Below are 20,105 nucleotides of genomic sequence, written 5' to 3'. Positions count from 1 at the left end.
ACACTTACAATCTATGACTATAAGTAAGTATTTCTTTCTAGTATATCATACATTCTATAAATTTGTATTTAACTTTGGGAATACTGACTGATTTCTCAGAGTTCTTGGCTGTAAATGCACAAAGACACAATTATCATAATAACCAAATTCAAATTGTGTACTTCCATTCACATTCTGCAGTTCATTTAGAAGAAAGTTGAGCTGGGAGTGCTGTGAAAGCTCTCTAATGACCTCTAGTGTTTGTTTTTAGTCACCGCAGACAGATCTGCCGTGAAAGGCAAACCAGGTTGTCCCATGTCTTAAAACCTATTCTATATTCAGTTGGGGTTGATTATCTGCTAAACATATCTATTTAATTCAATTTGTAGAAAATATAAACTCTGTCGGTCTTCATGATGTGTTTAAATGGCTCATGCATGTTGGACCCTGTGCATGAAATGACTTGAAAACTGAATCAAGAGTCACCTTTAACCCCAATGTCTGCTGGGATTTTAAATGAAATAGTCCAGCCATGTGTAATACTGTTGTGTAACTGGTTTACTGATATTATAATTAAAGCACTGAAAATGATAATCACAATGATTTTTTTTTTTCATCTATTCCCAGCATTAGTTATTCTCTTATGCACGTGGGAAAGAATGGAGTAAGGCGCTCTCTGGCCAAAAAACGTTAACATCACACACTCTGACCACTAGTTCTACTTTGACATTACCAGTGACACAGACTTACAATGAATAAATACAGCATAATATTCTTGTTGATCATTTCTGACAATATCCCTGATTGTCTCGGTCCTTTTCTAGCATGGGCATTAAATGCCCCCCTGTGTGAGTGCTGTAATCTAAACATTGTCATTTAACATTTTGTTTTTCTCCCGTCCATCAGTGTGGCACACTTTTCATGAGCACTGATTATGTAGTATGTAGTAGTGTGCAACCAGTGAGAGAAAGGCTGCTTAGAAGTTGAAAAATCACTGATATTGAATGTAGTTCAACTTCTGGTTCAGATGACCTGCTTGTTACTGATAATGTTTGCAGTCTGCTTTTGTTGCTGTTTAGTATATATAGTTGCTTTGAAAAGTATGTCAAACTGCACTGATTTATTCTATTGTAGACTGACATGTTTTTCAACTGTATGCTGAAGTGATTTTGAGTGAGAGGCATTGACACTGTGAGTGTATTGAACTGGACAATTGGTTTCATGGAGCTGTCTCTATATCTCAGTGGACTCTATCCTCTCCAGGCGTGAGGGTCCAGCCCAGGGAGGGGCAAGCTGGTGGAGAGAAGGAGGGCCCTTCTGGTCTTCACAAGGTGGGGAGATGGTGAGGGCGATGGGGCCAGATAGAGAGGGTGTGGGCTGAGGAGAGAGAGGTGAGAGGGCTGGTGGTGGAGAACTGGAAGAGGTGGGGGAGGTGGTGGTGGTAGTGGTAACAGTGGTGGTGGTGGACGTTGTGTTTGGTTTGGCTCCCAACTGGCTCATGCGTTTTTCCAAAGCTTGGTTCTTCTGCAGAGTTTCCACATAGCTGAGCTGCAGCTGTGCCTGGTATTTCAAAACCCGTTCTTTCTCGTCCTGCCAGGTGTGTCGCTCCTGGTCGAAGTTGAGTGCCTGACGCTCTCGTTGCTGCCGTTCCAGGCGCAATGCGGCCTGCAGCTGCTCTAGTTGCCTGCGCAGTTCCCCTGCCTCATCCCAGTGACCCTCCTGGACTCGCTGAGGCTGGTGGGAATCCTGACGCAGCTGTACCTCTTGGCAGAGTTGGGCCTCATGACGTAGCTGGGCCTCTTGACGCATTTGGGCCTCATGGCAGAGCTGGGCCTCCTGACGAAGATGGGCCTCCTGACGGAGCTGAACCTCTTGGCGTAGTTGGGCTTCATGCCGGAGATGAGCCTCCTGGCGGAGTTGGGCCTCTGGTCGGATTTGGGCGTCCTGACGCATTCGGATTTCCTGCTGCATGTGGGCATCTTGGCGCTGCTGCACATCACGCCATTGAGCTTCTTCACGTTGCTGCCTCTCCTGTCTCTGAGCTTCCTGCCGCTGGGCTTTGGCTTCATCACTCTGAAGACTCAACAGGGTGTCAGATGTGGGGGTGAGGGAGTTGGTTGACGAATCAGTGGGGTTACGTGGGCAGTGGACAACTCCCCAGGGGGGCAACAGCCCTGCAGCAGCTAAGTTAGGGCTTATGACAACTTCTGCTCCTCTGCTCGCCTCACTCAGAGCCCGTTTTAAACTCAGCACCTCTGCCTCAAATACACCCAGCTTCTCTCTGAGGATGGACACCTGTTGAAAGGAAAATATATATCACAGGAAAATATAATTTGAAAGTTTTAAACATAGTATTTGACTGTCAATATTTCTGTGCATGTCAAGTCAAATCAAGTCAGTATTTTTTTTTTAAGTTAGCAGCAGTTACGGATGATTGTATTGTCATTTGTTAGACCAGTCAGTCGAATCAAGTGAGACTATACTACAAACAGAAAAAATAGTGAGCTTTGATAGCGGGAAAGCAATCTACTTAGTCCAGGCAATTTCCACATTAAAGCTGTTGTCTGACATCAGTTTATATTAAAACATTATATTTAAACTTGCTTATGAACTCACGTTTGTATTTTGTTGTGTTTTCCTGGCACTGTTTTCTGTTGATGCTTGAGGAATGTTCACTTATTTTACTTTTGCATAAATTGTAAATTGTACTTAACCAAACACGAATAATGCTCTTGATCTTGCAGGCTCTTTACACAAGCTCATACAGCACAAAGGAAAAATTGTTGCGGCTGTAATATATAACGTTGCCCAATCCCCAATTTGTCCCAGTCTCCTCGCCAAGTTTTTGGAATCCCTCTGAAGGATTGTGAGGATTAAACGCTCAACAAACTAGATTTAGTGGTAAGCATCCCAATCCTGCAATCTCACTTGTTGTAAACTATATTTTGACTGCTTTGGGTGGTAATCCGCATTGCTCTTTTCATAGACCTTTCTAAAGACTTTGATAAAGTCGACCATTCTCTGCAACTACACAAGATTTTCATCCTAGGCTTAGAATAATGTGAGCCTCACGTCCTATAGCTTGTAGTAAGTTTTGCATTACCACCATTTTTAAACATAGCTGAGGGAGATGCACAAAATCTAGTCACCTTCAACATATAGTGAGAATAATGTCTTGTTCATAAATTCTACTAATATACAATTGTACGTTGATAACACAGATCTGATTTTCCAACCAGATAGTGTGACAAACTATTGTTCTTTAATATTACTACAGTGGATAGAAAAAGTCTACACACCCCTGTTAAAATGCCAGGTTCTTATGATGTAAAATAATGAGACAAAGATAAATCATGTCAGAACTTTTTCCACCTTTAATGTGACCTATAATGTGAACAATTCAATAGAAAAACAAATTGAAATCTTTGAGGGGGAAAAATGAAAAATTAAAACCTATCTGGCTGCATAAGTGTGCACACCCTCTTATAACTGGGGATGTGGCTATGTTCAGAATTAACCAATCACATTCAAACTCAGGTTAACTAGAAGTCATTACACACCTGCCATCATTTAAAGTGACTCTGATTAATCACAAATAAAGTTCAGCTGTTCTAGTAGGATTTTCCTGATATTTTCTTAGTTGCATCTCCGATTAAAAGCCATGGTCTGCAGAGAGCTTTCAAAGCATCAGAGAGATCTCATTGTTGAAAGACATAAACCAGCAGACGGGTACAAAAGAATTTCCAAAGCATTAGATATACCATGGAACACAGTGAAGACAGTCATCATCAAGTGGAGAAAATATGGCACAACTGTGACTTTACCAAGAACTGGACGTCCCTCCAAAATTGATGAAAGGTAAAAAGAAAACTGGTCAGGGAGGCTTCCAAGAGGCCTACAGCAACATTAAAGGAACTGCAGGAATTTCTGGCAAGTACTGGCTGTGTGGTACATGTGACAACTATCTCCCGTATTATTAATATGAATGGGCTATGGGGTAGGGTGGCAGGACGGAAGCCTTTTCTTACAAAGAAAAACATCCAAGCATGGCTGAAGTTTGCAAAAACAAACATCAAATACCCCAAAAGCATGTGGGAAAATGTGTTATGGTCTGATGAAACCAAGGTTGAACTTTTTGGCCATAATTCCAAAAGGCATGTTTGCTGCAAAGACAACACTGCACATCACCCAAAGAACAGCATACCCACAGTGACGCATGGTGGTGGCAGCATCATGCTTTGGGGCTGTTTCTCTTTAGCTGGAACCGGGGCCTTAGTCAGGGTGGAGGGAATTATGAACAGTTCCAAATACCAGGCAATTTTGGCACAAAACCTTCAGGCGTCGGTTAGAAAGCTTAAGATGAAGAGGAAGTTCACCTTGCAGCACGACAACGACCCAACGCACACATCCAAATCCACAAAAGCATGGCTTCACCAGAAGAAGATTAATGTTTTGAAATGGCCCAGCCAGAGCCCAGACCTGAATCCAATTGAACATCTGTGGGGAGATCTGAAGAGGGCTGTGCACAGGCGATGTCCTCGCAATCTGACAGATTTGGAGCGCTTTTACAAAGAAGAGTGGGCAAATATTGCCATGTCAAGATGTGCCATGCTAATAGACTCCTACCCAAAAAGACTGACTGCTGTAATAAAATCAAAATTTGCTTCAACAAAGTATTAGTCTAAGGGTGTGCACACTTATGCAACCAAGTTATTTGAGGGCTTTTATTTTAAATTTTCAAGATTTCAATTTGTTTTTCAATTGAATTGTTCACATTATAGGTCACATTAAAGGTGGAAAAAGTTCTGACATGATTTATCTTTGTCTGAACCTGGCATTTTAACATAGACTTTTTCTATCCACTGTATATAATATTGTACTCCCCCCCCCACACATCTGTTATATTATTTTATATTATTGGAAAAATAGCACCAAATTTGTCTGACTGATGATAAAAGCACATATATATAATTATACGTTGCCCAAAGGCAGTCACCTTTTTGCTCCTAATTAAAAATGATATGACTCAGAAATATTTATGCTGACAAATTAGCCTATTATTATATCTTGAACCAAACTGGGGTGAAACTTAGCTTACCTCTGACAGAGTCCTCCTCAGCTCTCCCTCACACTTCTCCAGCTCCAGACTCTTGGTACTGTAGGAGTCCTTCAGGCCCAGCATGGTCTCCTCTCGCTCCCTTAGCTGGGCATTGAGCTCTTTCAGCTGGCCTCTCAGGGCCACCATCTCTCCAGCTCGCTGGGTGACTTCAGCCTGACTTTCCCTCAGCTGCTGCTTCAACAGGGAGATCTCTCCCGCCTTCTGACACACCTGCCACACGAAGAACGAGTTAGTGGGTTAGTATTTAAGTGCTATGGTAAATTTACTCCTAATCCCATTGCATACAAGTGGGTTGCATGTACACACATACTTTCAGACAAAGGCCGCTTCATGCACACCCTTGTACTCAGCGCTCCACTGCTCAGTCTACCATGATGTAACCCTGATAACATTTTCCTGAACTAGTCAAGCGCACCACCTCATGGACTCCTATCTCACCTCCCACTTGGTCTCCTCCAGACGAGGCAAGATGTCAGCCTGCTCCTTCCTGTAATCCAGACACTTTCTCTCCAGCTCCTCTCTCTGGGCCAACAGAGCTGCCATCTCCTCCTGGAGCCTCCTCTTGTCCTGGGACAGACGGCTTATCTGGGCCTGCAGGGCAGTCTGGGAGCGCTGAGCACGACGGGTAACCTGCAGACAAAATGTACATACACAGTGTAAGCAGGTCTGCAAATAACGATACTTTTCATTGTCGATTCCATCTGTTGGTTATTTTATCATTTAATAGTACATCAAACAATAGTTGTTTGGTTTATAAAAGATTAGTCTAGAAAATGTCTTAATTCTTTTATTAGTCTTTCCCAAAAACCAAAATGACATCCTCAAATGTCTTGGTATTGCCCCGCTAGCCCGCCCCAAAAATGTTTCTAAGTTGGATCAAAGTATCTAGTGTGTTCACCTGCTGAAGGCGCGAGGCATAGTTCTGTCTCAGCTCATCCATCTGTCGCTCCCAGACACGTTGCTTCTCCTCAAACACCTGAATGATTGCTGCCTCACTTTGGTCCAAGTTTCTGCGCATATGTTGCACCTGGTAGAAAAGAGGAAGAAGGGAGCCAGAAAGCAACTACTTAAATATTAAAAGTGAAAGAAATCCAACTTGGACAACAAAATGTGGGATTATCAATAGTCAGCTGCTAAAAAACTGCTCAAGATACAGTTTGCTGGTAAACTGTATGAAGGCTGTGATGTGATTACCCCAATAAAAATTCCATTCATCTCCACTGTATTGGGGTGGCAGCAGAAATTTTAGAAACAGAGATTTTAACACTGGGGAAAGTAAATGGTTGTAATTTGGGTGAACTGACTCTTTAAACATTACATTTATTTATTTAGCTGACACTTTTATCCAAAGCGACTTACAATTGCTATACATGTCAGAGGTCACACGCCTCTGGAGCAATGAAGGGTTAAGGACACAATGGTGGATGGGTCACAGTGGGGGATTGAACCCAGGTCTCTCACACCAAATGCATGCACCACTAAACAGCTGGCAAATATCCTTTTTAATGGAGTGCCCTCAAAGTGCAAAACAGCTGCTAATCAGACATTTCCGAGTGGCCTCTGACCTCTTGTTCTTTCTCCCACAAGCGGTCCTCTAGGTCCTGGATGATGTCATCAGATGAGGGGGAGGGGCGTAGAGGTGCTGGGGCATCACTCAGGTGGCTCAGTCTCTGATAGGACGAGGAGCTCTTTCCTGAGGAGGACCGGCCACTGTCTGAGGCGCTGAGCCCGTTCTGGAGGAAAGATCCACATGATGATGCGTTAAAGATGGTTAACAGCAAAGTGCATGAAGTGGTGGACTAAGTGAGAATGGATGATGGCCTTACCTGGTAGCCAGGCTTTTCCAGCTTGTCCAGGGCTGCAGCTGCCCCAACCATGCCCAACCTGTTGATGTGGCTGGTAGAAGCACTGAGAGGCCCCAGGACTGCTGGGGGCCCACAACCAGACCCCGAGCCTGTATAGGTGGGCAGGCTGGTCAGGGAGTTCCTCCCTGAGTCAGACATCCCTCCCTGAACCACTTCATTCCCATTTCCCCCACCCTCACTTCTGCTGACCCTCACTGGGCTGTCCTGGTCCAGGAGCAGGGCCTCTGGGACCTCTCCTGATTCCCCTCCTGCTCCGTCCCTCCCTCTCCTGCCTCCTCTGCTCTCACTGAACCCTTCACTCCTTGCCTCAGTCTTGCCCTCGCTCCCAGCCCCTCCTGCCTGGCCCACCAGGTTCTGCATGGAGTGGAAGCTCTTGGGAACCACTGGCTTGAAGGCAGAGGGACGAACGAGTCCTGAGTTGTTCTGCATCGCCTACAAAAGAGATGGAGGAAGGAAGGAAAGACAGTAAGAGAAACAGATACATTACTGTAGCTCAGAGAAAAAAATACAATGCAGCCAAAGATTCAATGACATAATTCAGCATTTTGATGTGTTAAGCATAATAACACAATATAATACATATCGTGATATATTTGGAACTGCTTGAGATGTATTTGTTTATTTCCTGAGACACTTTAATCCTTGCAAATAGGTATATGCCAGATGGCATAAATAATTTTCTAAAGGTTGGGGTTTTGAAGTCTTAATACAATACTCAGATATCCATTAAGTGTTATAGGTGGCTATAATCATTCCTTCTATCCATACTGGCCATGAGGTGATACCATTCTAATGTGACTCCAAAGTAAGAGAGTGATGATGAGATTCACAGTTCTCGTTAAGTACCACCAAAATAAAGTAAATCTTCCAAAGTTATAGTCTTTTTAGTATGAAATTCCCTCCGTTTGCTGAACTGTGGTGGAGGAAATTTGGTACTAAAAAGACTCATGATTTGTCTAACTTGGCCACTGCTGAAGCCGCACGATAGCTTTGGCTGAAATTTCTAATGCATATTTGCGCGGAATAAGGACAGTGAATTTTGTCCCCCCTCACTAACATTTGAGTTGCGCTACGTAGAGATCACTTCACCACCAGTATACAGCAACCAATAACTCTTTCAACATGCATGCAAGTTTTGAATCAAGTCACGCTTGAAATCTCTGAACCTATATTTTAAAAGTTTGAAATATGGTGTTCTACATCAGTGGGGTCCAAAACCTTTCTGCTTGCAACCCCTTGTCACAGGCTGCATATCTATGAGTTGTGAGCAGTTAAACTTAAGGGTGAGTTTCCTTTCTCTGATTGTTCCATTTCAATAGTTTCTAAAGGCCTGAAGACGTAAAACGAAACAAAGTCTTTAACAAGGAAAATGTGAAGATTTGAGAACAGTTGGAAAAATAAACATAATGTTGTTTTTCACTGTGTCCTACCCAGCTAATCGTTTTGTGACACCTTTGATAATTTTAATGATGACCCCCAGGTTGAGAACCATTGTCCTCAATCTTGAAGTACCTGCTCCAGTTTTCCCGACACTGGCAGGATCTTGGGCGGGTTGTGGTTTGGTGGGTTATGGCTGCCTGGATTGTTCTCACTATCACTTCTGGTGGCTGCCATCTCTCTGTGGTGGTGTTGGTTCATGCCAACGCTGTTCTTCTCGTTTCCTCCTCGGCCCACAATGTTCCCACAAACATCTAAACCTGCAGCCTGCATTTCCCTCTCTCTCTCTCTTTCCATCCTCTCGTTCTCCAGCCTCTCTCTTTCCCTCTCCCTCTCTCTTTCCCTCTCTCGCTCCCTCTCCCTTTCTATCTTCTCCCTCTCAATTCTTTCTCTTTCCCTCTCTCTGGCTCGCTCCCTCTCCCGCTCCCTCTCTCGCTCCAGCCTCTCCCTCTCCACTCGTTCCCGCTCCCTCTCCCGGTTCCTCTCCCTTTCTCGCTCCCTCTCTAACCTCTCTCTGTCCCAGTCTCGGTCCCGGTCCCTGTCTCTGCCCCGCTCACGCTGCCTCTCCCTCTCCCTCTCCCACTCTCTCTCCCGCCTGCCGTTGCCACACTCCAACTGGTTGTTGTTGGACGGGGCGGTCATGGTACATTCAGTGTTGGTAGAGGAGGCTGTTTCGGTGGGCCGGTCAGTCCCGGTACAGGTCCCAGTCCCGATACTAACACTCCCTCGTTCATCGCTAGAAGCCGTCCCGTCTGATATAGTCGCCGGGGGGCGGGGCAGTCGCTCTGCGCTGCAGCTGCGGTCGGCAGGGCAACGGCGAGAGAGAGGAGGGGCCCGGGGAAGGGTGGTCCTCGTGCCCACAGACTTCATGGCAAACTCCTGCTCTCCTGCCACCCCACTGCCAACACTGCCCATAGTGGGGGTCAAAGGTCAGGAATTAGAGGTTAGGAGTCAGGATTGGGGAGGGTCACAGATACATTTGGAAGAAGTGTGGGTCATCACAACCTAATGCAGGTAGTGGGGGCACACACACTAGAGGAACACAGAAAAACGAAAGGAGTTATACAATATTGTAATTGCATAATGACTAGTTATACAATAATAGTTAATGCAGAATAGATTCCAACCCACATACAGGGGCAGCGTGGTCCTCCCACCATGATAAAAATGAAAAGGGTCACAAAGATAAGTCTGGATAATTATGCTTACAGAGAGTGTATAAATAAAATGTAAAAATAAAACCTGTCCTCCAGTTTAATGATAAAATAACAGTGTTACTTTCTATTTATGTCACATGTTTATTATGTATACAGTTTGTAGGTAAGATGTAAATTTTGTTTGTGTACATTTACATTTATGTGACACTTTTATCCAAAGCGACTTACAATTGCTATACATGTCAGAGGTCGCACACCCGGGTCTCTCACACCAAAGGCAGGCATCTTATCCATTGCGCCATCACCACCCCATTGTGTGCATAAGTTAAATGGATGCTGGGTGAAGAGGTCACTCACACCAGACCAGTGCAAAACAGAATTATACTGGATATTGTGTCCTCACTGAACTGGAGGAGGGTATTTGTTTTGTTGTTTGCATTTTTGTGAACACAAATACAAGAACACCTGTATAAAACAGATCTACCATACAAAATAACAGCCCTGCAATAAAAACATTTTTGTTCAACTTCAGTTCAGGTTTCGTTCACTCTATCAGAAAAATGTTGCTCAGGATTTCACAGATCCCACTGCTCTGTGTTAAAATAATGACTATAATAATTGCTAAATCAAACTTTTTTTTAACTTTTAGATATTTTTTCTTTTCTTTTTATCCTATAAATCAATATGTAGTAAATTGTTTATGAGGTAGCCCTTCCAGTTGCCAAAAATTTGGCTTGCACATTTAATGAACGTGACAAAATATGGACATGACTGTAAAGCAATGTTATTACAACAAACAAATATATATTCATTTTGGTTGCCAAAAAGTCATTCACAGACAAATGTCTACATATCCTACATTTGGGGTCCAAATAGATTTATTTGGGTTTGGGTTAGTGCTGTGTAAAAAGGCAACACTAACCACAGAATTAAAATTAAATTAAAATTAGGTTTATGAGCAATTCTCATAAAAATAGGAAAAGTTATGCAGTCATTCAGCATTACTTCAGGGTTATGGTAACTTTTAAAGTAGTACAATCCAACCCAAAAATACCAAAAACTATGGCCTAAAAATTGCCATAGAGCATTGTCAGCAGTCTCAATGCCAACATCTCAACATTGTAAACTACTCGAATAAAAAGAGCTGTTATTGGTTTGCATGAATCTGCAGTGTGCAGGTATTCCTGTTAATGTGTCCACCCAATATACACTCAGTTGCCAGTTTATTAGGCACACCTAGCTAAAATTAATGCGGATTAATACAACACCCCTGCAATAAATCCTTCATGAAGGTGATATTGTTATTTTTTTGTTGAAACTGTTCTGTAGATAAGTTGATTCAACTTTACTCTTGTTTTGGAGGCTATAGTTTGTGGTGCTATTTTGTATTTTGTTATACACCAGGCTGGTGTGCCAACTGGGCAAAGTGGGCAACTGGTAAGGCCAGAGGTTATCTGTGTGGCAGTGACTTTGTAGAAATATGCACCAATAAAACATGGTAAAAACTGAAATGGTATGCCTAACTTGATCAAATCTCAAGGTCCTGTCTTTACTATTTACTATACTCCAAGTTGCTATTATGTTCCACGCTGCATATTTTTAAGTAAATGTTGTTTAATCAAATAATCGCAAGTATACTGGTTGGTTGCAATGTGAGTGTGGGAGGCTCAGTTGGCCCCCCCTAGCTGGTTTATCTGGCCCTGGTAGTCCACCTTCAACCAAGATTTTAGAAACACTTCTCAGGAGAACAGTATAAAATATAACAGCACCACAAACTACAGCCTCCAGTGTGACCATAACTTTGAGTCAACACCTCTGTAAAACAGTTTCAACAGAGGATTTATTGCAGGACTGCTATATTAGACTGAAATACCTGCTAGCTTGGGGTACGTCATCTACAACTCTTTCCCTTCGTTTCCTGTTAGCCATTTACTGCCTCCTATGAAGGCAGACACATCCAAACACACTGAGAGAAACACCTCTCAGCAATGCAATACAACTCAACATCACCACAAAGTGCAGCCTCCAAAATTACCATAAAATTGAATCAACAACTAAAACAGAATATATATCCTTTATATGGATAGGATGTGTTGCAGTAGGTGGCTAGATAGATAGATAAATAGTTAGATAGATAGATAGATAGATAGATAGATAGAGGCAGTCATGCCAGTGCACCTCCCCTCCTCAGCCCATTTACTAGAGGTTTACTTCCACTTGGGTGAATAGTAGTAGTAGTAAAATACACTGCCCATCTATCTGCTGCTCTGCCTCAATCCCCTCCCCTCACGACTCCCCCCCTCTCTCCCTTTTTCTCTGCATCCCTGGGCGGCAAGGGCGGCTTTAGCAGCATCCGCATCAAGCCCTGAATTGACTGCGCTCCCAAACAATTACTCGCTAGGCCTGTGACAAGAAACAAACGCACGACCCTCGCTGAATAGAAAACAAATACATCTACCTACATTAAAATGCACAGCGTCATTGACATTGACGACAGTGGCTTTGATTTACCGATTGTAGCATCCTGGCGGTCCATCATCAAAGGCTACTCACTATTTTGCAGCTCGGCGGTTTGTAAGATGGCAGCCTCAATAAACAATATTGTCACAAAGCAGCAACGTCAGTCCAGGTCGGTCGGGCTCTGAATTATTCTGTGATGATACCATGGGTCCGTAATATTAGGGATGCTGTCTTCGACCGCTGTCAGCGTCGGATGCTGATGATGGAGTCGGTCGGTTGATACGCGCATCAGCTGAGAGACACACACCCACCTCTGGTCCCGCCCCTTCGGCTGTATGAGACAAACGCCCCCTTTTGGCATTGATCAAGTGCTCTCCCTCGGGAAAAGCCTATAGACTCATATACAGTCCCCTGAATGGATGGATGGATGCGCAGAGGTGGATGAGACACTGGACGCAAACAGGAGTGATGCATGCCCAGATAAATGAGTGTGTTTATTATGTTTATTAGCCTGCTCAGTAATTATTTTGTTTGCTTTTTTTTTTAGAAAAGTTTTGTTTCAATATTCATGTTCAAGTTTATTTGCTGCTGAAGTCTGTTGACATCTCCTTTTGGGTCACCCATCATTTTCAGGACATTTCACCCATTTCAACATGTGATACAGAACATAAAATACTCAACTAAAAACAACATTCTTTTAATTTACAGCCACATTAGCTGGTTTCTTTGGATACTTGGAGGATGCGCAACACAATTTCACCATAAAGTCGTTATAGTGTATTTGTTAGCAAACATTTGCCCACAGCCTGAAAACGTCCAGCGGACACAGATCGTTGTCACTAATTTGGAGAAAAGAACTACAATTCACTTTTACACTCTTTTAGGTCAGTTTTGGTCTCCTGAGATAAATACCTGTGTCTTTATTTGTTAAATGATCCACCAGCTAGTCCCTAACTTTGTCTGTCTGCTGTTTGATGCCTTGGGCTGTCCTATCTTCACATCATGTCACATTCCCCTAGCAGCTTTAATGCACATTCAAGTCATCTAAATGCTGCAGTACCTTTATCCAATGTTTTATTAATGGCAAATAAGAAAACCTTCTCTAAAAAATGTTGTTATTAAGGGGAAACTGCATTTGAAATCAATTCACTGGTCATAGCCATATACAATGTTTTTTAGATAAACTAGTTCACCAGAAGGAGTTCTTAAATGAAGATACTTCAACCAAGTCCAGTTGCCTTTGACTTTAACCTTCGTTGGATAACTATGACCTGGATGACTGAGAATCTTCACAGACACCAGCAATTTAGTTTTGCACTTCCATAAAGTTGTGTGGCTTTTGACGGGACTACTCAAATACAATGCTGCAAATGTCAAGATATCCAGATATTTAGTCCCTGACATGGGTCAAGCTGCGGGTTTTGTTTTTTGGCAGACCCAGGAGTGGATACAGACTAGACGGAGGATGTTTAATAAAATGTCTTAAGAAAAAGAGTATAACCGAAAAGTGGAGGACGATGGCAGGCGAGCTGAAGGGTGATCAGTATGCCTGGAGGAAAGTTGGTACGCAGTTTGGTAGGAGTCTGAGAAGCGACAAGGGGTTGCTGGCTTGACACAAGATGCTGGCCCTGGTATCTTGAAGCACAGGGAAAACCACATTAGAAACATACACTAGAATAACTATACCACTGAGTGGACAGAATAATCTGAGTGGCAGTAGAGTATGAGGAGAAGTTTGATGAGTAGATTTCAATCAGATATGAAGATGAGCCAGGTGCCTGGAAACGAAAGCAGTGACCACAACAGAAACATACACAGACACACAAGGGAGGAGGGAACAGAGAAACACAGAAAACTGCTGGAGTCACTGTTAGAGCGGTGACACAAGCTACAAATATGTTGGGTCCTACACTTCCTATAATGCAACTCATCATCATCTTTCATTAGACCTGCCCTGCCTGGTAAACACTGTGTTCTTTCAAACTCCACTTTCACTCGCACATGTAATAATTTAACAACTTATAGATTTATCAGATTCCTTTTCTTCTACTCAAAGTTTTTTATCTCATGTGCAGCCCACTGTAGAGCTCTTGTTCCCGATGTATTTTTGAATCACTTAATTATGGCTTTGTGCGCTTTTTTGTATCTTTGTGGTTGTTACATCCTCATTCTTCTCTTTTGCTTGTCCTCCCCCCTGCTGAAGTGGTGAGGAAAATGAGCACCAGTGTGCACCCTGCAGGATGGGAGGGGAACATCCCAGGCACAAAGCACACATGCAGAGTAAATCCAAAAGTCCATGGTAGGAGTTTTTAGAAAGCATTTATTTTTATTGTTATTTATATTAAGTGGAAAGAAGTCTTACATACATTCATGTCAGGGTTACAGTGTCATGTGTGTAACTGAGGGAGGTTACCACAGGCCTTTTAATGGTTTCAGGTCGACATTTGTTTTTCACAGCAGACTTGGTAAATACGGAAAAACACAAGTGTAACAAATACATGTACAATACAAATACAATTGCTATGTATGTCAGAGGTGGTGGATTGAACCCAGGTCTCTCAAACCAAAGGCATTTGTCTTATCCACTGCACCATTACCATACCACCACCTAATTAACATTAATGACTTGGTTTAAATAAAGTGTCCTGGAAATGCCAGTTAAACACCATGCACAAAAGCCGGGCTTTGCTAGGAACAGCTACACATAATAGCATTAATGTTATTAGAGACATCTTTTCCTGCTGTGTCAAAATATGTGCAGACTAACAAATACTGGTACTGGCTAGTCAGTAATAGCTGAATGTAGGTACCTGGTAGAATAGAGGACCAGTAGTACTCTGACCCTGATGACTGCATTAACTTACTTCAGACTATTTTCTGCATGATCCAATAAGTGATTTTCTACAGAATTTAATTAAAAAGTGATCACATTTCCAGAGCGTCTGTTAATAGTAGTAATAGTACTGTGATCTGATATAATGCGTTTACTTACTCCCCAACCCAGTTTTCTAATGTAATATAGGATAAGGTAGTGTAATGCTCTATGGTATAGTTGCCCAAATCCACAAATTTATTTTTTAGGCCATTGTAGTCTCTATACAATCAAATCGGCAATTTTTAAAGAGATTCTCTTGACTGTCCATTAGGGGGCAGTGGTGTCTATTTGCTGGCAACTTGTACTGCCACTGACTGGCAGCTGCAATACTGCTGTAAGCATGGGTGGGGGTGGGATTGGGGGGGACCTCTCAGGTCTCCAGGGATTCTCTGACTCCCTTTGGCCACTATTGAGCGCTATGATTTTTTCCACCCAGCTCAGCTAAACTGGACCCCATTTCTTTGTATATCTCTGTTCTCCTCATTTATTTTGTGTCTGTCAACTAGAGGGGAGTAAGATAAATTGTTGTTTGGTGTTTATTAAGAATAATAATTTCTCTAATTTCATGTAATGTCAGTTTTTAATTCCATTTGTTTGGGGCCAAAACTAGGGTATGGAATTTATTTAAATCTTTGCATCCCAACAGCAATTAATGAAACAAATGCACTAACACAAAAATGAAAAAAAAAACACATTTGTAATAAGAACAGCTGGCATACCTGCCTATCTGTGCGCACTCTGCACTCACTGCGCATGAAAATGTGTTTTGGGGGAGCCTGCATTCAGAGTGAAAGTACATTGTATCCAGGAAATAGCTCATATAGACATGCAGTTCATGGATCTTCTTTTGCTGAGATGCAAGAGCTATTTCAATTGATTATGTCAGTCATTTAACATAAACAAGCTAGCGTATCAATTCACTTAAACACAGCCTGTGGTAATTTTCTCTCATATAAATCATGGAATGCATGAAAGGATGATCATTCTTTATTGTAGTTTTGCAGTTTTATTGCATGTTCTTGTCTTGGCATTTTAAGTGTTTAATATTATATCCAAAAATGTTTTAGGGTCTCTATGATTTGTTGTCCATAAATGCAAGTTTATAAAGTTCTTTATTAGATTTATAGTGAAATGATGCTAGTCAAAAACTTTTTTGTTTTAAAGAAGTTGTGCAATTGTCATTTTAATTATTCTGGATCAAATAATGTATTTTTAAAAATGTAAGTCCTTTAAACATATGAATATTCTATTTACTAATGTGGCACTCAGTTAATACTACTTTTCTCTTAATTCTCTTGTCACTGTGAAATATAACACGTGACGTCCATTAGTTCTTCATGGTTATGTTGGGTTATAAAAGCAGCTCAGCATTCACATCCTTCTCACATGCTGACAAAAGCAGTGGTCTCTATTCATTTCACATTTGATGTAAGTCTCTTTTCATATCCCCTTTTTTTCCACTTTTTTCACTGACCATCACTTACACCACCAGAGAAAACTTGACAGGATGCCAGACATTTGCTCTTTGAACCCCAGGACTCTGGACCGGTGCTTCTGTATCATCACAGGAGCCTCCAAGGGATTTGGACAGGTGGTGGCACACAAAGTAAGTGATCAGGTTGTAGAAAAATATAACATAAGAACAAAAGACAAAAAGACAAGCAAACAAACATTTTGTGTCCATCCACGTGTCCCACTTGCTGAAGCCCGGCTCTGTCCTCCTGCTGGTAGCTCGCTCTAAAACTCTGCTGCAAGACATGAAGGACAAGCTGCAGAGCTTCACTGAGGAACAGCAGCTGGTGGTTCTCTACATAGCTGTCAATCTCAGCACGAGAGAGGGGGTGAATGAAACAGTCAGGGTGGCAAGGCAGGAAGCTATAAATGAAACAGATCATGTGCTTCTTATCAACAATGCTGGTTAATTCTTTTGTTGTATTATCTTTCCACATACTTCCCCACACCGACTCATGCTCTCTCTTTTTCTCTCTGCTCCTAGCCTCACTGGGTGACATTTCCCGTAAGTTGTAAGTTTCACTGATGCTGATGAGGTGAACTCCTATCTGTCCCTCAACATTAGCTCTGCTCTGGCACTGACTGCAGGAATCCTGCAGGTATTTCCATGCAGACAAGGCATGCGATGGAGCATGGTGAAGGCCTTTCCCTCCTGGGGTGCTGTACTGCACTGCCAAAGCAGCCAGAAAGATGATGTTCACGGTACTGGCTGAGGAGGACCCAAATGTCAAAGTCCTCAGCTACTCTACCGGTCGGTATATACAAGTTTATATATTGACCTGTGCCAATGTTAGCCAAAATGAGATTTTTCAAATGTCCCTTGGCCAAATGTTGTATTAACCATAAAAAAATGTACAGTGATGCCTGTGAATAAATTATTAAGTTTATGATGATGGTCTCATACATGCACATGCGCACATACATACACTGTAAAAATTATCTAGGTGGTTCAACTTAAAAACTTAAGTTCAATTGCTGCCTTAAAAATGTGAGTAAACTCAACTTTAAGAAAAGCTTTGTTTCAACTCATGATGTTACGTTATACAATTTGTTTAATTAATGATAATTTGTTGTTTGAACTTAATACTGTGAGTTAAAACAACTATCTATATTACATTGTCCATTCAAGGAAACTTGCTTTCACTTGTCTAACGAACATAGAACATGTTTACCACAGAAGTGTCTATATTTTCTTTGGAATTTGAATATATGACTTATCTGCAGTGTATAATTAGCAGGGGTGAGCAAGAACACCAAATTTTCTGTATCTGTACTCAGATTTGGCGGGGCTTAATCTATAAGTGGGTGGTATTAACTGGAAGTTATTTAAGCCTGAAATTTTTATCAGAACTTGCTATATTTATTAGAAAACCATTTACAGAACAGCCTCAGAATTGAGCTTCAGAGAATAGTAATTGATTTTTTTATATTCATATATTTATATGATATATATAAGATATTGGCACATTTTACTCTGATGATACTCATAAGAAGTATCTGTACCGGATACTCGTTTTAACTGAGTACTTGCTAAACCCTAATAATTAGTTGATTATGTATATGTTTTTCTCAAACTCAAAAGACGCAGCACCTAGGCAATCCTCATACTCTCGCCTTTTTTTTCAACTGATAACTTACATACGTAAGTTGAATCAACACGACAAAAGTGTCAAATAGTCAACACAATGAATTAATGCAAGTTTAACTTTCTAAAACTCATACAGTTGAGTTCAAAATCCAAAACTTGTCAGAGCTATTTGAGTTAAAAAGAAGAAGTAAGTTGACATGACTAAATGGGTCTATGATTCTTTTCAGTGTACTTGGGGCCTCTGGTAACACCACTAAGTAGCTGTGGCTCTGCACCATGCGATTCCCCAGACAACGACCCAGCCGTGTGTCACACTATCTGGGATATCAGCAGCAGCCTCAGCACACCCGCACACTGCATACAGGAGACAAGCAAAAAACTCCTTAAACAGCAATTTACAAACATTCCACACGACAGAAACTGCCATCAGCCCACATAACACATTATATATACACCCAGAGAAGAAGACAATCATATCACAACTCTGTACCTGCACACAGGAGACAAGCAGAAAATTCACTGAGCTTAGTGTGTAGCTGGTTAAATGACTGCGGATCGGAGGTCAATTTCTGAGCCCATCCCCATGCAATCAACCCATGTGAAAACCACACCCACCGAATGCACACTCACTCTAGGTGCTCACCCATCACACTATCACTGCACTCAAAATCAGGCCGATACAGGTCTACCCCATTACAGTTGCATTTTTTGCACTTTTGTTTTATGTTTTACATATTTTATATATACAAATAGATGCCCTACATGAAATATTACAAAAATTAGTTAGTTACTGAAAAAAACAAATTAGTATTATCCCTAATCAACTGTTTAGTGCCTTAATTTCTGCAAAAATAGCCTAATCTAAGCCCTCTGAGGAATAACCAGGGCTAGAGTTAACTGAGGAGGCAAAACTGTATCCATCATGTCCTCTGTCATAATCTGTCCCCCACATGTTAGAGTGGATTTAAACTCAAATAACATTCACTGCCATTCTCTCCATCCCTAGTCAGTGCATCACCATTAGGGTAATGGTGTTCAGCTCATATGCACGCTAAGAAATGGATTTAGGATCCATTAGCTTATTAGGCGTAAAATGACATTATCTCCTCTCAATGTGAACTCCGTAGCAGCCATTCTGAGATAAATTATGCCGTAGCAACACCCCCTGATCTGTCAATCAATCCTCTTATCAGTTTGTCTCCCCCAGGGATTGCAATCAGCCATTCAATGCATACTTTAAATGAATGTGCACTGGCTGAGACATGCAGCATGTTTGTAGAATGATTCATCTAAATGAGAGAGATATTCTGAAGTATTGGAAATACTTGAATAGAACCTTATAGAGGGTGCATGGACTATGAACAATATTTTTGTCGAGTGCTTCTAGAGTTCAAACTTTTCATTCACCAGACATTGAAGTATGACAAAAAACGTAATGTTATGTTTCTTAAGTGTATACTATTAAATCTTCAACTAACAATTATTTTCATCATCAATTTATCTGTTGCATATTTTACCAATTATTTGATTAACGTGAGCCCAACATCCAGGGTCTACACTGCTCATTTTGTCTGAACTAGTTTTAGTCAATAGAAACTAAAGAAATTTTAGTCTTGTTTTTGTCATGCATTTTTAATGAGTAACTCTTCTAAGCTTTTGAGGCTACAGCTGAGATATTGCCATGTTTGTTGTTTAAAGTTACCATGGTCACAGATGTCATTCTTGTGTATTGTTGGTTAGAGGGAAAAACGCTGTTTATGACGATTAAACAATTAAAATTTGCACAATTTGCTGTAATTAATAGCGATTAATCACATTGTTGATTTTGCGCAAAATTGAATAATAAATTCTTGCACACTTTTATTTTAAATGTACTGCTTACACAAAAGTGCTATAACATATGGTTTGCAAACACTTTAAATAAATAAGGTATTTTTTAGCAGTAGTATTCCCTTTAGATAGTAGCAATAAAATATTTCTTGTAAATCTCAGCGTAAACATTATTGTAATCAAATAGAATAATAACCAAAGCTATTTGCCACTGCCAGGGCATTACCTTTTATAGCTTGTTAAAATAAGTTAAAGTCCAGAGCCACAATCATAACATCATAAC

At 41.4% G+C, this 20,105-nt stretch overlaps 3 protein-coding genes across 3 annotated transcripts in view; 1 reads left to right on the top strand and 2 right to left on the bottom strand.

Moving 5' to 3' along the window:
* Window positions 1–519: 519 nt before the first annotated feature.
* On the bottom strand, window positions 520–8,673 carry LOC123960076 (leucine zipper putative tumor suppressor 3-like). Its single transcript, XM_046034584.1, has 7 exons — window positions 8,476–8,673; window positions 6,925–7,395; window positions 6,664–6,831; window positions 5,997–6,125; window positions 5,537–5,728; window positions 5,078–5,308; window positions 520–2,274 (listed from the first exon to the last, which is right to left on the bottom strand). The coding sequence occupies exons 1-7, from the start codon at window positions 8,671–8,673 to the stop codon at window positions 1,213–1,215; spliced, it is 2,451 nt and encodes an 816-aa protein (XP_045890540.1). The 3' UTR covers window positions 520–1,212.
* sprb (sepiapterin reductase b) overlaps window positions 5,113–20,105 on the top strand; it is a 21,456-nt gene continuing 6,463 nt past the window's right edge. Inside the window, 8 exon segments of the mRNA XM_046034580.1 lie at window positions 5,113–5,741; window positions 6,686–7,428; window positions 14,221–14,316; window positions 16,385–16,498; window positions 16,581–16,809; window positions 16,889–16,911; window positions 16,914–17,041; window positions 17,043–17,155. Coding sequence (XP_045890536.1) covers window positions 14,314–14,316; window positions 16,385–16,498; window positions 16,581–16,809; window positions 16,889–16,911; window positions 16,914–17,041; window positions 17,043–17,155 — 610 coding nt within the window. The 5' untranslated portion in view covers window positions 5,113–5,741; window positions 6,686–7,428; window positions 14,221–14,313.
* LOC123959862 (zinc finger CCCH domain-containing protein 13-like) lies at window positions 8,884–9,315 on the bottom strand (the record flags this gene model as incomplete). The annotated part of the gene is made up of 1 exon (XM_046034175.1): window positions 8,884–9,315. A coding segment is annotated over exon 1 (432 nt), but the record flags the coding sequence as incomplete, so codon positions are not given.

Source organism: Micropterus dolomieu, linkage group LG21 (assembly GCF_021292245.1).
Source record: "Micropterus dolomieu isolate WLL.071019.BEF.003 ecotype Adirondacks linkage group LG21, ASM2129224v1, whole genome shotgun sequence".
Taxonomy (NCBI): Eukaryota; Metazoa; Chordata; class Actinopteri; order Centrarchiformes; family Centrarchidae; genus Micropterus; species Micropterus dolomieu.
Note: the sequence above shows the minus strand (reverse complement) of the source record. Positions and strands in the feature narration are given on the sequence as shown.

What these genes read in the sequence shown, in the direction of transcription:
- LOC123960076 (XM_046034584.1), bottom strand. Translation starts at nt 8,673, where the DNA reads ATGCAGGCTGCAGGTTTAGATGTTTGTGGGAACATTGTGGGCCGAGGA. An exon ending in ATGCCTCGCGCCTTCAGCAG is followed by an intron (nt 5,729 to 5,996) that starts GTGAACACACTA and finishes TTTTGTCTGCAG; the next exon opens with GTTACCCGTCGTGCTCAGCG. An exon ending in TGGAGGAGACCAAGTGGGAG is followed by an intron (nt 5,309 to 5,536) that starts GTGAGATAGGAG and finishes TTCGTGTGGCAG; the next exon opens with GTGTGTCAGAAGGCGGGAGA.